The sequence below is a fragment of the Notothenia rossii genome (genome assembly GCF_949606895.1).
Source record: "Notothenia rossii genome assembly, chromosome: 5".
Taxonomy (NCBI): domain Eukaryota; kingdom Metazoa; phylum Chordata; class Actinopteri; order Perciformes; family Nototheniidae; genus Notothenia; species Notothenia rossii.
In genome coordinates, this window is record NC_136903.1 from 83,887,358 (window position 1) to 83,904,537 (window position 17,180).

Consider the following 17,180-nt stretch of genomic DNA (forward strand, 5'->3'; position numbering starts at 1 on the left):
AAGCTGTGTTTGATCAATCGAAACAAACAAGGGAAAACAAACATGTTTTAAAAAAAGAGAGGATAAACAACACTCTCTATGGCAGATGATGATGAATCATTAGGACTGTCGCCATGTCAGTGGCCACATATCTGATAGCACTCCTAGCTCACTCCAGTGTGCTGCCTAATGACTGAGTCCATATCAGATTTGTCTATCTGTGGAGAAACACAATTAATTCGAACTAATTATTACTATTACTATTATTATTATTATTATTATTACTATTAATTAACTCGCTCCGTACACCAACCAGCGCTCTGACATATGCAGCCCATCAAGCCCGACGATAACGAGGTCGAAGCATCCTATTGGTCGAGCCACAACATTCCTTTGGAAATGTTGCCAAAACAAGAAAACGAATAAGAGAGAGGGTGAGGCAGGGAGACAGTGAAAGGGAGACGTTCCTTATTGTGAGCCTGCGTGTGGATGATATCGGCGTAGTGTCTGCATGTGACTGTCACTATCAAACAGCATGCCAGATGACAGGCTGATGGCATCGTGACAATACCAGAATTACAAAGGGAAGAAAGAAAAAGTGGAAAAAGCTCTCCATGGGCTGCCGTAAATCTAGTTGTTTATTAATCTTTTGAGATTTTACTGTCTGAATGTGTGTGTATGAATCCAGTTGGTGCATAGTGTTCAACCATGCCTGTGTGCACATATGGGAAATCATGTGAGCGGCTGACCTTGATGCAAGCATGTGGGCGAAATAATGCATCAACATATGTGCGGGTGTATTTGTCTGCGTGTGTCCCAGTGTGTGTATGTGCGTGAAAACATGACAAGGAGTCGGTTAGTGTGTCCCCGATGCGCCGGCGGCTCCTGAGACCCAGAGGCAGCGGGGCCAGCTGGCAGTTCCCAGCTCCCAGGCAGGCGGCACATTGCTGGGGCATTCTTTAGGCCAGCAGCCCCCGGCCCTGGAGCTGTCATCTGGAGGTTATCAGTCTGACAAACAGGCAGAACTATACATAACGAGTGTGTGCTCATCTCCCATTCTCTGTTCATTGGGGCTCTGAAACATTTGAAGGAGGTTTTTTTGATGTCTTTAGTGTTGCAGTTCCCTTTGCTGGTTCGCTATAACAAAAAGAGATCACAGTGGTAGTCTTCAGGAAAGCGATTGTTCTCCCATGAGATCCTCTTTCAAAAATGTAGCGAAGACACTTTTTTTTTTACTTCATATAAAAAAAGTCTTCAAATTCTCATAGCTGTTATTTGCCTGTTGAGATTTTGCAGCTTTCCGGAGAGGATTGTCAACAAAATCAGGCCATAATCACAGAGTTTAAGCACACAGCAGAAGTGCAACCATCCAACCCTGCCGGTGTTGCTTTTCCACGACCAGCAGACCCCAGGGTCCTACGTTCCACCCTGCTGCCGGCCTTCTCCGTAATCTACCTTGAACAGGTGAGGCTGTTTGGGGAGAGTGCGGTAAAAATGCAAATTAAATAAGCACTAAAACCCACTCTGGCAACCAGTCGACTGCAAATCCAGTGGTGCATAACTGATGGGCTGTAAGCTGGTGGAGAAGGCAAACCAACGTGCCATGAAATCAGTACGAGTAGGAGAGCACTCAACGAGAGGCCCTACCTGTGTGGGGCGCGATAGCCTGAATACATAGAAACAGCGGAAAGGGCTCTCAAGCCAAAGATGCTCCACACTTCAATTGCTGTGGTATTGTACACTGGGAAATTAATACTAAAATGAGCCGGTTGATCATTCCAAGTATGCTAATTCCTGCGGAAACAGCGCCGTGAGAAACTAAGCCAGTTATTAAAATCAAATCAATGCACTCACGGCTGATATACAACAAAGCAAGCAGAGCAAGAGAGAAAAAGCCACTGTATATTTGTGTTGATGCCAATTCATCTGAGTAGAGATAAATCAAGCTTAGCATTTTTCACACTACAACAGTTTTCTCCACACATTATCTGTGTAAATGAGCTGTAAATGGAGTCTTTTAAACACCATGAGAGAAGAGGATATCCTGACCTGAGCTGTTCATGTTCTACACTGCCACATTGATACTGCTGACATAGGGTTGTGGTTAGGTTATGCAATTATGATAAACTCCAAATTACTTTCAGAACATTGTGAGGGGCTCAGATAACATCTACTCACCGTGTGTTTACCAAACTGGGTAAGACAAACTACATGCAATCGTGTTTGTGTGAGCTGTAATTGATGTCGGTTCAGAGCTAATTAGCAACATGTTGCATGCTAACTAGGTTAATTAACTAAATATGGTAAACATTGAACTTTAGCATAGTCTTTGTGAAAAGTTTAGCTGATGTTAGTATTTAACTCCAGGAACTGCTGATACATATTCTTGTTGATAAGTAAGTATGCACCCCAGCTCACTATCGTTGTAACATATTAAGAAGATCTTAATATCAAATTATCAAAGTTTTTTCAAAGGTCAAATGTTCAATATACGCTTCTCTGGATCATTAACTTGAAATCACCTTCAGCTTGTAGCCTACTGATGGTGCACTCATTGATTTACGGATTCATACAGGCAGGAGAACTTTCTTGACTTTATACATATTGGATTTTTCCGGCTGTGTATTTTCAAATTCTAGCGCACTCGAGCTGGTTTCTTCAAAATTACCTACCCCACCTTTAACAGTATTCAAGGGGTTAAGTGTATGAACAGTGTCGATGGACAGTTTACACGGGATTATGATCCAATATGTATCATAATATATATATCCAATTAGATATTGGTTGAATGGATTTGTACTAATCAAACTGCATTTGAAATGTGAAACTCTTACTTTTTTCAATTTGAATAGCCAACACAGCCCTCGCGAATATCTTACAATGTTAGTTTATATCAAGAGACACAAACTCAAAACTAGGGAGCAACTTTGAGAGGGTGTAGCTCAGGAATGGTTCATTTGAACAAGGTTCAACTCACTGTTTGTGTGTCTCACATTGAAAGTGTACGGTGTAGAAAAACCTGTTTGCATAGCCCTATGGGAACATATCGACATAGGAACATATTGATGACCCTATTCTGTGTTTCTACTAACGATTAGTGTTTTTCATCTCAATCGTACTAACTGTAAAACTGAAGAAGCAGGACAAGAGGTCAGCAGGACACAGGAAGTCCACATGGGCTGAAACAACATGTCCTTGTGAGTGAGAGCCTTTTCTGAAAGGCTGTCAGACATTATACCAGGTTACAGATTAAACCACACTCTGCTCTGTATGAAATGACTTTCCCATTGTTATCAATGTCAAACGAAATGTTGGCTAAATCTAACTAAATGTTAATTTCTGCAGCGTTAAAAATATAATAAATAATAATATATTATAATAAAAATAGAGTCCGCCGGAGGAAAAGGGTCTGCCGCTAAACTACGATCACTTAGAAATGACTTCCTTCCCACTCAAGTCATAAATAGTAGATCTTAGGACAAACTGTTTTAAAGGGGGATTTTTCAGCCTTGCGGAGGTTGTCACTCAATGTTTCACTCAATTGCTTAAAAGTCATACAGTTTTAATGATCCAGGTCCATCAGAAAAGGAAGTATTGGACTGTATAAACAAATGAATAATCAAACTCAAAGACCAACCAAAGTGCTTTTTGGTCCAACCCGGTCCCTGTATCAAATTATCCTGTAGCACACATTTCATTTTAATAATTAAATGTTGTAATGACTTTGTTCTTAATGAAACAGGAATTCATTTCATCCCTCCTCAGGGCGTACCCACAGATTGAAACTATATTTGACTTGACGCAGTACCAATTATTTATACCATCCGAGGAAAACAAGAGTAGTGTGTTGTGACAGGGACGCCTGTAAACAGGGTTCAGGCAGAAACACGTGATGTACTGTACGTGTAAAAGCCTGTTTTCAAATTTCCATGTGATTAGAGGAAACACATTTATTTCTTGTTCAGTTATTGAATATTTCCCCGGCTCCATGATGTGGGGAACATAATTATACAGCGAAACTACATCACCTGGTCCTCGCAGACTCCGGCAGAGTGGAACATTAGCTCAATCAATGTCAATTATTTCCCAGTCTCCATTATTGCACTACCAGGAGTGGGCAGAATTTTAATCCCTACTCTGCAATTGCTTTAGCTACATGAGTTTCAGGCTTTTTGTCATGATTAGAAACATGACTGAACATTAAGCCCAATGGCGTGCAACAAGTAGTGGAGGAAAAATGATAATGGGTGACTCGCTCCAACAAAGTGCAGCTCGGTGGTAACAGCGGCTGTACAGTACATTCAGTACCCTGTGTGGTTTTACAGTCTCTGTAGGGCCTCTGCAGCAAATAGAGCCATCTCTTGAATTTTCACCTACGCAGAAGCACTGCATATTAACTGCCGTGCACGCACTGTTGTGAAAATCCTGAACAATAAGCAGCGTTAATGCTCCTGATCAGATTCATTTAGGAAGCTTCTTTACACGTTCTAGAACAAACAATGAAGCATATCTAATCAGGAGATAACCTACTTAGCATCAGGGTTTAATAGCATTTATTACTGAATCCAAATCCAGTTTCAAATCCTATTTTCCAAACTAAATCCTTTTGGAATATGTTAATCAATTATAATTAGGTTACGCTTCCAACACCTGCAAGTAGCTAAAGGTGACAGGATCAAAAACAAGGATTTGTACAAAAAAACCTTTGATGGTTGATTAGGCAGGGAACCGTTTCAATACTGTGTGATTAATTAATTGGAAATGATACATTGAAGCACTAACCTCTAAACCTTATTTTCACAAGGTATTTCTTAAAATATGAATCAGATATGCATACATTTCCCCTCAAATTGATGTGACGTGGTCAGCTAGATCGCTTCTCCAGAGGAGGGTATCCGCTGTCTTGTGTCTCAGGAAAAATTAGGGAGGGATTTGTTTGTATTACATGTAACAGAACAATGCATAATTATTCTTTGTACAGTATTTTATCAGGATGGTTATAAATTATCCCGCTTTTATCACTATCAAAAACATGGAAGACCATTTTTATGTTGTGAAGATGAAGCCAATTCTAGAGACTTAACAAAGTTGATTTGTAGTAAAGTTCTGCATCAAATCATATAAGCATATTCTTTGTTTCATATTTAACTGGTATCTTGTGTGAGAACTAAGTGTAGTCTTGTAGAAAATACAATATTTGCCTCTGAAATGTAGTGGAGTAGAAGTATAAAGTAGCAAAGAATGGAAATACTCAAGTAAAGCGGAATTATGTCAAAGATAATACTTAAGTATGGTACTTGAGTAGATGTACCGAGTTGCTTTACACAACTAAATGTGTTTTAGTAACAATCAACCAGTCAATAAGGTGATTCAATTGTCAGTGTCATCCATAGGAAGCTATTCTTGCCCTTCCAGTTGCTTATGTGTGTTTGTGTATTCCTGAATGTGTTACCTTGGTGAGGGCTAAAGGATGAGGATGTCCAGCCAGGGCCATCTTCACGGTGGTCTCCCAGATGTGCGGGTCATGGAGCGCCCGGGCCGTCACCATGAACTCCACGGGCTCCGACAGGTTCCCCAGCTCCTGCTCGGCGTACACCGACCCATCGGGCCTCACGCCGAAGTTGGGGTCGCTGCTGATGAAGCCCACCTCCCTGCTGTGCTGGCAATCCTCGAACTTCACTGCAGAGACAAACAGAAAGGGAAGTCAGGGCGGTTCAGAAGTAATAGCAGCACAGTAAGATTTACTCGGCGAGGTGTTGGCAAATCCCTGACACATCTGGCAGGTTTGAGATTAACCTGCATCCATCAAGACGTATCTTGAAATATCTCATCCCATCCACTGTCGCTTTTGATTCCCCGCTTTGACGTCTTTGGCAAAACAAACTGCTTATCTGTTTCTGAACCGGAGTACACGGGGGGGAACCTAATTCTTTTCACATCATTCTTTTTTCCCAAACTAGACGGATTGCGATGTCAGAACAGCATTTCCTTCAGCTTCTCCAGGGAAAGCATGAAGGGAAGGTCTAAAGCACATTAGGCTGACTGGGCCGACTGGGCTCCATGCTTTGCTGCCAGACTCATGAAGCAAAGACTTGAATGACATTTGGAGGGTTCTGGCTGACTGAGAGAGAAGAGAAAGGGAGCTGTGAGGACTCCCGTGTTGGAAGACACACACAAACGAATTCCTGTAAGAGTAATGTAGCGTGTGTGTGTGTGTGTGTGTGTGTGTGTGTGTGTGTTTGTGTGTGTGTGTGCAGTAGTGAAGCATGTTTAGGTCTAAAATATATGGTGTTGAGTGCATCCAAGCATATTCTCCAGTGACATCTGACATGAATATACCATTACTACACGAAAAACACAGAAGAAACCAACAAAGTTAGACACAACTATTTCGTAAAAGCTTTCGTTCCCTTGCCAAATGTAATCGACAGTCAGAGTGTCATTATCCCATGATTCAAAGCATGATGCAACGATGAGAATGACTGATCTGTTGTTTTCAACATGTCTTTTGTCCTAACACAAACACACACGCATTTTTATAAATTTGAACCGCATGTGCTTTGATTTTGTCTCCCAAACTCTGGATGCTGATAACAAGACAAATTGATTTCATAAATCACCCAGGGAACAGATCGCCTGTTATGAGCTATGGCAGTGTGATTTTTCAAAAGATCCAGCATGAAGACTTCTGCACAGCAAGGTTTTTATCAAGCCATCTATTTAATTTATTGCCCAGCTTCCTGACAAAAGCACCTTCGCAAACAAACAGGCTAATAAAGCCTGCGATCTCTTCGGCCGCCGAGACTTAGCGTCACGCAAACACGCCAGCTTGTTTTCAACCTCTGAGTAATTGCACTCGTAATGGGAAGGTTGGTAAACACAGTTTTGACAATGTGCGCGTCTGCCTGCGTTGGCAGATGTAATCCATATTGTCATAAAAAAAATACAGCCCATTGGAGAACAATACGTATGTGATTGATGAGATTTGTGTGTAAAATGATGGCCTTGCTTTGGGGATCATTTGTCAGGACGGGGGGCGATCTAACATCAGGTTTTGACAATGTGACACAGGCCTGCATGAATTGTCCGCGGATGAATTGTGATGGCAGGCATGTATTATGTAAATGACTTCAATTAGCTTGAACTGAGCAGGCTAATTGTTGTCACTTAGACAGGTCTCTTGTGGTGCAGCTGGAGAAGCGAGGCTTAAGGACACGCGCACTGCAAAGCGCTGTTTATGAACGCGTGTGAGAGTGTGTGTGTTTGTGTGTGTGTCACTGACTGTGTGTGCAAACGCGTAGGAGTGAATTCAAACAACAACTTGTTCGAGAGTGTCTATCCTCAGCTGGTGCATATATTAATCTGGATGTTAATTCTACAATAAAACCAGCGAGGTCTCCGAGGGTCGGTGTGTTGCCCTGTGTATTGCGCCGCTGCCAGTTGGCATGGGAACACACATATGTGCTGGTGTGAGAGGCGCTGCCACTATGCAGCTTTGTTAGAGGAATGTATTTGATTTTATGTTAGGGCACCGGGCCACCTCTCAGTTTACTATTCACCGCCTACTGGTGTACAGCCGCAGGGGGGGCGGGACCATGATTCCTTACACTTCGCAGTGTAAAAATATTCATACATGCTTTGCAGTTCATTAAAAATCCTGTTCACAAAGCATATTCAAATCAGATGGTGGGATCTGATCTGCCATGCATGCAGTTAAATGGAGAGGAGAGCGGCAGAATGGGGGACGAAAGACTGATGGAGAAACGACGTGTGTGTGTGTGTGTGTGTGTGTGTGTGTGTGTGTGTGTGTGTGTGTGTGTGTGTGTGTGAGAGACATAGATGGTAGGATAAAAGGGGAATGTGGGAGAATCACTCGCAGAGAAAAGATAAAGGTAAATTACTAAATAATTAAACTTTTTTTTTAAGATCTCAAAAGAAAAATCCTTAGATTCAAGACAAGAGTAATGTGTGCAGAATATTTATTGCTGTCACATCATAATGGAAACAGATGCGGGGAATGAACACTGTTGATAACTAATCTGTGCTTATTTGTTGTAATTGCTCTCTGGCGCGTGTAATTCAGTTTGTCATGTTACGCTTGGCAAACCACGGCCTGCTTTTGTACGAAAAATTGAACTTGAAATGAATAAACGAAGACGAGCCTGTAGGTTGAAGGCCCTGAAGGTCAGTAAACTTCAGAGTCATCAATTTAGAGAAAGAAACATATTTTACTGCATGTTCTCTCCATCCTGCCACTGAACTGAACTCCATCACCTGGTCAGCTCATTTGGAGCAGGGCTGAATAGACGAGACAGGGGAGAGGCTGAGTGCAGGTCTGGCCTCTGGCTATGTGCAACAGCCGTCTACATTCACTGCATTATCTCTCCACATGCACTAGGTAAAGTTATTTTTAAACTGGCACTTTGTCTTCAATATGCATTTATAAAAGGAAATAAAATATATTCTTCTTCATCAATTCTCAGATGATCAAATCAAACACAAGAACGTTAGTATTTACCGCCAGATATTAGTCGTATCCATTCATCCGCCCACTATGAATGTTAACGTGTTAAAGGGAAAGTTTGGATGCTTTAAGGTTGTATGAGGTAACTGTCTAGTGTCGGTATAAGAAGGAGGTGTTCACCCCCCCACACGCAGACAGTAGTATCCATCCAAAAGGAGGCCCACCTCTAAAAATAGGTATCAGTTTAAATGTATGCTATATTAAATATATTTTCAGCACCTTTTCTGACCAGAAACTGAAGCCACATATCCACTTTAAGCTCTTTTCCAAGCCACCAGACTACATTGACAGAAAATGTGATTTTACAGCACAACTTGGGAGTTATTGGTATACGTTAGTGAATCTGAACTAACTCTTAAATCACCGAAGACAAACAAAAACAACAAAAAACGTTCTATTGGGGCAGTGGAAGCAAGCATCACGTATGTTTCGCGAGGACAATTTATGGATTCTTGTGGCTTTGAACAGAGCCTTTGTAACAGTTTCAGGTGGCTAAGATATGTTTTGCTGACGCCATCCTTCACAGCAGTCCACTGTTTTGCTCCTGTGCTGCTACACCTGCCTGCAAACAGGGTCGTGCGGACCACCATCTGCTGTTGGTCATACACTGGCTATGGAGTGGTTTCTCATAAAACCCCACTTCAAAACATCCGAACTATCCCTTGAAGTGTGTCGGTGTGAAGTTGTCGATGGGTAAAATAAAATATACAATTTTTATTTTAACAGCGCTAAGCTAATTTTGACAATCAACTTGTCTGGGGTTCTTCTCCCCATGAATTTTTTATTCATCAACAAAATATCTAACAGCGTTCCCAGCATGCAGCTCTCTCAGGGTGAAAAACACTGTCAAGAAAACTCATGGTCTTCAATTTTTCATCACCTCGGAGCAGCCCAGAGCTTCGGCGAGTTTCTGAACATACTTCATGCAAACAGCATGGCCAGAAATGTGAATCCATGTGTTGAAATGACTGTATAACCTTTAGATAGCACTAAAAACACATCAATCGGATTCAAAGATCAGTTCTGTTAATTGCCTTCTCCAATAATAGACATATCAATGCGTCTTTGTGTCCTTGGCTATGGAGAAAAAATAAGATTTAAATATTCATTTCTCAATCTATTTTGAATTCTTTGAGAATACCTTGTTTTTCTGTCGCTCCCCAAGGCAGCAAAAAAATCCCCAAAATGTAGATAATTCTTGATGAATTACAGTAAATTGGGGCAGTTTTTAACAACAGCACAATTATATTAAATCATCAAAACTGAAACAGTATTTATGATCTGTCAGATGCTCAGTACTAATCAAGCATTATTGTCTTGCAGTCCTCGATGATGTTTAACCTGAAGTGAAAAATGCATGCGTTTTGGAAATTGTGGGTATAAGAATGAATAAATGAGACTTGGATTAAACTGACGAAGTCGAGTGAGAGTTGGTGGTAGTAGCAGTAATAGTAAACCAATATGTTGATATAGTTTTGGTGTTAGATAACGCGGCTCTCCTCTGTTTGTGGATTATTTGTACACCGTGGAGGCATGCAAGATAAACGCAGTATTCACAGGTTCAACACAAATTCAAGGTAACTGGTTCATTACTTGAGTACAAATCATCAAGACGGGGGTAAAGTATTCTTTCAAACCACCGGCTCAAGTGTCTGTGAGTGTGCACACTTTTACTTTGTAGCTTAGATAAGTGTGTCTGTCTGCCTCTGTGTTCCTGTGTATGCTCCTTTGAGTGTGTGTGTTCTGTATATTTCAGTGTGTCCTGCCATCCACAGCGGTGTTTGGCAGGCCGCTGATGCTGGTGTCATTCTGCTCGGCTGCTCTTCTCTGGACTCGAACACAGCAGAGAACATGCTGTCCAACAGAGCGGCTAGCGCAGCGGCTAAAACAGAGCGGGCAAGCAGCCGTGACTGCCCACCACCAGGTCACACACACACACACACACACACACACACACACACACACACACACACACACACACACACACACACACACACACACACACACACACACACACACACACACACACACACACACACACACACACACACACACACACACACACACACACACACACACACACACACACACACACACACACACACACACACACACACACACACTCTTTGTCTCTCTCTGCTTGTAGATCCGAGACAATACCGTAGGGGAGGCCAAAGCCGCTCTTGTATGGAAACATTACATGTGCATAATGTTTTGGGCAGGTAGTCGCTCTGCTTTGTGCCTCCGCCCACACCATGTTCACCTGCCCACCGCACACGCCTCCTCTCCCCTCCCCTCTCCTCCCTGCCATTCTCTCCTCTCCCTGTCACCGTCTCTTCCCCCGTGTGTCATGGCTACACTGTTCTCTTACTGTCCTTATGTCCTCCCTTTTCAACCCCCCGCCCCCCCCCCCCCCCCCGTCCTCCTTCATCTTCCTCTCCCTCCTTGCAGACTGAGGGGAATTTTCTCCCCGGCGCACACCAGGAGGGCCGGTCTGAGCACACGGCCGAGACATAAAAGAGTGCAACCTGGTGGTGGGTCACTTATTATCGTTGTTCAAGAGAGCTGAGAGCACAAAAGAACTATAAGAACTGCAAGAAAAAGACTTGAAAGGTCATGTCGTGCAAGCGTTTATGCACTTGTTAGGTGCTTTTAGGAGGGATTATATGATTCTGAAGATCATGTTTAAAGACTTACACAGATCTTTATATAGACCTGCTCTCATAGAACAACCTTTAATATTGTTCTTTTCATGATTCTCGCTTTTATCCTGCATGACTGGCTTTGTATTTCGCTTCTACTGATCATTTGATCTGTTGTTTAATTAAGTGATTTTCTTTGTGTAATTTAAAAAGGTGTATAAATAAAGTTTATGATATCAGCCACAGTACAAAAGCTAAAAATAGACACCTGACATGAAACAAACTGTATATAAATGTGTTGGTGTGGGACAGAGTATATCTATTTCCCTATTCCCTACATAAGTTTAATTGAAACTGTGGATTACTTGGCGGAGGGTAAATGAGTGGGCTGAGCATATGGATGTAATTTTGTTAAGGTGCTGTTCATCACAGTTGTGGCACAGTGCTAAGTAAACATTCCCTCTGGTATCCTGCTTGCATCCCTCAAGCCAGCGGGAAAATAAACGCCACCCACTCAATTTGCAAATAACGGTATTTGTGCCTGCAGGCCGTGATAGACAGCACGGAGCCCACTGACAAGAAAACAAACAGGATTCAAATACTGACATGTAGAAGCTGTAAAGTGCTGAAGTATGTCATGTGACTTCAGTGCAGGTACAACCTTACATTTTATAGGTCACCCTTATTTGGCAATTTTATTTGTAGTTTTAATTTTCCTAGAATTACTTTTATGCTTTATAAATGACAAATCTGATCTCATTCACCAGGATTACTTTTGGGGGGTTTCCCCTCGTGTGTTATATAGGAATTTGTGCATGTGAATGGTCACATTGTACGTGGCTAAGGGGCTATTACCGACACATCTGTAAGTGGTTGACTTATCACAACAGAGCCGGCCAGCTAACCAATCAGAGCAGACTGGGCTCTGGTTTCAGACAGAGGGTGAATAGAGGTGATGCAGCACAGGCAGTTTGAGAAAAATAGAACTTTTTTGAACATTAAAGCATGGAGACATGTCACAGTAGACACACTACATGCTAATATGAACCTGAAAAAAAGCACAATATATCCTCTTTAATCATTTGAACTGAATAAATGAAATGTTAGTGCTCAGATAATCAGCTTCACCCGCTTCACTCACAATCAGCTGAAAACTGCATTAAATGTGACTCTTTGTAAATGTTGTAGCAGCTTTGAAATCAGCTGTGGTCTAGAGAGAATTATGAGTTAGGTAACAAACGCACAGCAACACAATATTCGTATTAAAGTTATCAAAGATCTTTTATACTTGCAAGTATGACGTCTCCCCAGAGAGCACGTACTGTTCTGAGTGAAACAGGCTCTCCTTTATAGGAGGACATCAAAGCTTAGTTACATTACAAACAGCATTTGGTTAGGCCAGCCGAGACCCCCTAGCACTATGCAAAACTCACACCCTACACAGAGCAAAAGGGATACAGATAACACCTTATCCTAACTTCCTTCCCCTCATCCTCTAATGGTTGTCATAAAACCCCCTAGTCTAAACACATCTGTTTTACACACACATTGAAAAGGTCCCTTCCCACGCTATGACCTAATCAGAGGAACAGTTTACAGTCAGCAATGTTAATACATTGGATCTCACAATGTCCATAAAATAACAAATTAATAAACTTTAATGTTGCTAGCTTAAAGGTGACCTATCATGCAAAATGCACTTTTGTATTTCTTTTATACATGGACATGTGTCCCCGGTGTTCCAGGGAACTCACCAAGTGTCAGCAAACACAACCCTCTCTATTTTCCTCCATACCCAAATCTCTTAAAAAGGGGCTGCAACGGATCTGATACAGACTGATCCAGATTTGAACACTTCTATGACGTCACAGAAGTGGCGCTACGGCTATTGGGCCAACTCCACCAATCAGGAGGAGACAGCCATGGACATTGCCGTTCGAAAGCGCTGGAGACGCTGTAGTACATATGCCAGGCCTGTAGATGGTGCTGTTCTCACAGAATCAGCCCATGCAAAGACAGTGTTAAATTGAGCGAAACGAGGAATGGCTAAAATGCATGATCTGTTTGGTATTTTGAAAAATAAAAAGTATAAATATGCCTTATATAGGTATGGTCATACAATATATTATTCAAATATAGCATGATAGGTCCACTTTAAAGATCCTTAGTTCCACATGACAAACACGCAGTAAAGCCACTCCTGATAGCAATGAAGTCAAACATCTGAGTCCCGTGAATAACCTGCACCTTCTCCCAGATGCCAGATTTCCAGCACCAGAAAGAACCCGACTTGTTTTCAGCTTGACTGTCAAGCATTTTCAAAAGTTGTCATTGGGGAGCCAAAAGGTTTTGATGAACTAAAACAAGCCACAAAAGTCAAACCATGAAGACAGACTAAATGTTTTCACCTGACTGTGACATTATAGCAGCTACCCAAGAGACAGTGGAGTTGTAATATTCCCTCCACCTACGGGAGGCAAAAGAAATGAGAAAAGTTTACATCTTTCAGTGGGCGGTGGAGTAGCAGCGGCGGAGCGGGCGTGATTGGCAAGTAAAGATGTAAAATCTATTTTCAGATGTCGTGATTTATCACAACTAAAGTGCACCGTCTTGCAGATCTGTAGTCAAACCCTGGGCCCCCCCATGCGGTACATCCACAACCCTTGAAACTCTTTTGAAATACAGCCCCCACAGGAATGCTCATAACTAATTCAATTTACATGCTGCTGTTTTTAAAACACTGCAGGTACAATGTGACTTTCCTGAAAAGGCTTCTTTTTTTTTTTGCCGCAGTTGGAAATGAATTTCTCTGCCTCTGCAGTTCTCTGTTTTAACAAAAGCCCACACAGTTCCCTCTGACAGCTCGCTCTCACAAAAGGAAACCACTGCGACTCAAGTGTGTGTGTGTGACTGTGTGTGTGCGCGTGTCGCTGTGTGTGCTCAGACATGCGAGGGACCCTGAGTGAGAGAATTAAACAGACAGTCAGAAAGTAAGAAGAGGGACATGGGAGTGTGTGACACCGGCTCTTTGCATATACGATTAAAACAGCTGATGCATAAATGGCTATGGGTGTCATCGACTTCCTGTGTTCCCATGGGTGTGTGTGTGCATGGGGGTGAAGGTGTTGTCAACCTGTATTTGTGTGCATCAGTGCTGCTCATGTTTCACTTTTTAAACACCACACCCTGTTATCAGATGCACTTATGTTGCTGAAGGGAACCATGTCACATTGTTAGTAAACTGTTGTATCCATGTGGCAAACATCCGCACCCACAACGCAGCCCACCTTATCGCACTTTTATTTTTATCCCGTCTGGATATAGAGAAAGTCTTTCGTCAGTTTTACATCTAAAGGATCATGTGTTGTTGTTTTTCCAAAGGTTGTCTCGGATTATAAAATATTTCCTCACTGATATTTAATTCTATCGACACAACACCTCACTAGCATATCGCACAATAAGCTTTTGCTCCACGTTATAGCTTGAATCTTGCTGCATTTGCTGCCAGTGTGAGTGTTTTGTTTTTTTGCACATCGCCGGCCCTCCCTCTTATCTCTGCATTAGCCTGCTCTCATGGGCACGGGCATGAGGAGGCTTGAGGAATGAGAAAGGGGAAAGAGGCAAGATAAAGAGGGAGAGCGGGAGCAGAGCAGAGCGGATGCAATTAAAAGACTGGGTCACAGATCGCAGTGCCAGGCATCAGTGTGATTAATACACCACCATTCAGCCCGGGAGCTTTTCTCCTCTGTGTGGATGTCTGTGTGAAGTGTGTATGTATGTGTGTGTGTGTGTGTGTGTGTGTGTGTGTGTGTGTGTGTGTGTGTGTGTGTGTGTGTGTGTGTGTGTGTGTGTGTGTGTGTGTGTGTGTGTGTGTGTGTGTGTGTGTGTGTGTGTGTGTGTGTGTGTGTGTGTGTGTGTGTGTGTATTGGGTTGTGTTTGTGAATCCTGTAAGCATACCGCAGCTAGGGGGCAGTGTGTTTCAATTTGGCTATCCTAAGGTGTGGCTAACGCTAACCCTGGGTCAGGAGTTTCGGTGACCTATACTGACAGGTTCTTAGAAATGATCTGCCCCTGTCTTGCCATAATTCAGTTTGTTCAGAAGACAAAAAAAAATCTACATATTTTAATAAGAGGTAACAGGGAGGAAAGGCAGATTCGGGTTTGTAGATATTTCGACAAACTAAATATTAGCTTCAAAACTGTTTTAAGTAAACAATTTTCTAGAGCAGGGGTGCCCTCCCAGTCGATGTGTCAGATGTGTCCAAAAATAGAACAACAATATTCAGTTTTGTCGTTAATGTCCTATAACATAATCTTCCTGTGCCAGAATAATGCACTTGAACGCATCAAAGCTTTATGATTGGCGTGACCCCATGTGTCGGGGCGTGGCTGGTGGGCAGTGGGCACGAGTTAGCTGACGTTGTCCGTCAACAGGAGTGACAGTCCGCACACACACAAGACCGCAATTATGGCAGAAGCAAAAAAAGCCCAAAATATATCATTTTCACTCCGAGTGAGAAGATGGTTATTTTGTTGTCTATTCTCATCTGCAATGCGAGCGTGGCTTTACCGAAGAACAGTAATTTAGAGCGGCATTTCAAAACAGTGCACAAACGCTACGAGACGGAATTCCCTCCTAATTCTGTCCTACGCTCTTCTGTTCGTTGCGTGCATATGTAACAGAGTTAAACATGTGAATACATAATTATACGTTTATGAATGTTTAATTCACAATAAGTTGTGAATTTTAAGAGATGAGATTGTTTCATTTAATATTTTAAGTTTTGTTTCCCATCGGAACACCTTCCCGTTGCACGTCTTTGTTTACTTCCGGTTTGTATTTTCCACCCTCCGCGGAATCACAGAACAGCCGGTCGTCAAGGGCCGGCTCGATTCGCTGACGGCCGTCACCGACCTTAATTTCTTTACATTTTTAAACGGCATCATTGAAGTTGCACCGACAGAGGTCCGCAGTTTCCCAGTTGACAGTTCGCTAGCACCCCCCCCCCCACCCCCCCTGCCTCTATTTGGACTGGTAGATCTCGGCAGACTGGCAACTTTAGAAGTAGCTCTTGGTTAAAAAAACATTGGGCACCCCTGTTCTAGAGAAACTCCATTCAAAGCGTTGTTAAACTTTACACATGCTCGCACTGTTGTGAACCTTAACAAACACCCACTATCTTTTATGTCTTTGTTTGCATGCCTTTTGGCTGACCATCTCCTCAGCAGCAGCCCACTAATTTCAGACCAAGTCAGTGAGTTCTGGCTCCACATCAATCCGCCGTCTGCCGAAAACTCGCATCAAGGCAGCAAAAACAACGCCTTGAAAATTCTCCCAATTGAGCCGATGGCCCCTGCCACAGCGTTATGCTAATGAGAAATGTTTTTCTTTTTAGCACACAGCTAGCTGCGCAAACATATCAACCGATTATTTCTCTCATTTCTTTCTTTCGGCTCCCACTCACCAGACCTTGCCTTCAAGGCTTCCCCTTCGATTTAGCAGGAGCAGAGAAGGAGCCGCGCTTTATCACAGCAATATCTTTTTTAAGGAGGTGAAGCGAAGACACTGCCTCAAGGCTACCAATGTCTGTTCTCTCCCCGTACAATACAATAATTTCACATAGCCCAAAGCGAGGTGGTGGGACCTCAGGAGGGCCATGTGACAAAGAGGCGAATGTGAGCAAACAAGGGCCAAGGATCAGGGGACAAAGGGGACGTACATATCCGTGACTCTCACTCGACCGTATAATGACTGTAATGAAAACCCATTAACCTTAAGTAAGTGATTTTTTCCAACTGTAAATCCTATTGCCCATACTGCAGTGAACACAATTTACAATGCACAGAAGAAACTTTTAGATAATAGACTTTAGTAAAAATAGGCTTTTACCCTACAACTGAAAGAGCAGAGATGATGGCTAAGTACACGAGTCCAGTGCATAAGGCAGGGCCCAGTCCGTGTCCCCTGCTTATGACTGCAGCACTTCATAGCTAGTTATTTTTAGCTTCTCTTGATTACCCTGGGGACTGGCCTT

At 42.6% G+C, this 17,180-nt stretch overlaps 1 protein-coding gene across 3 annotated transcripts in view; it reads right to left on the minus strand.

Annotated features, from left to right (window-relative positions):
* Positions 1-17,180, minus strand: part of cdh4 (cadherin 4, type 1, R-cadherin (retinal)) — a 301,749-nt gene that overhangs the window by 69,803 nt on the left and 214,766 nt on the right. For all 3 annotated transcript variants that reach the window (XM_079682215.1, XM_079682217.1, XM_079682216.1), the window contains one exon: positions 5,432-5,658. In XM_079682215.1, the coding sequence (XP_079538341.1) occupies positions 5,432-5,658 (227 nt within the window). The remainder of the gene's footprint in view (positions 1-5,431; positions 5,659-17,180) is intronic.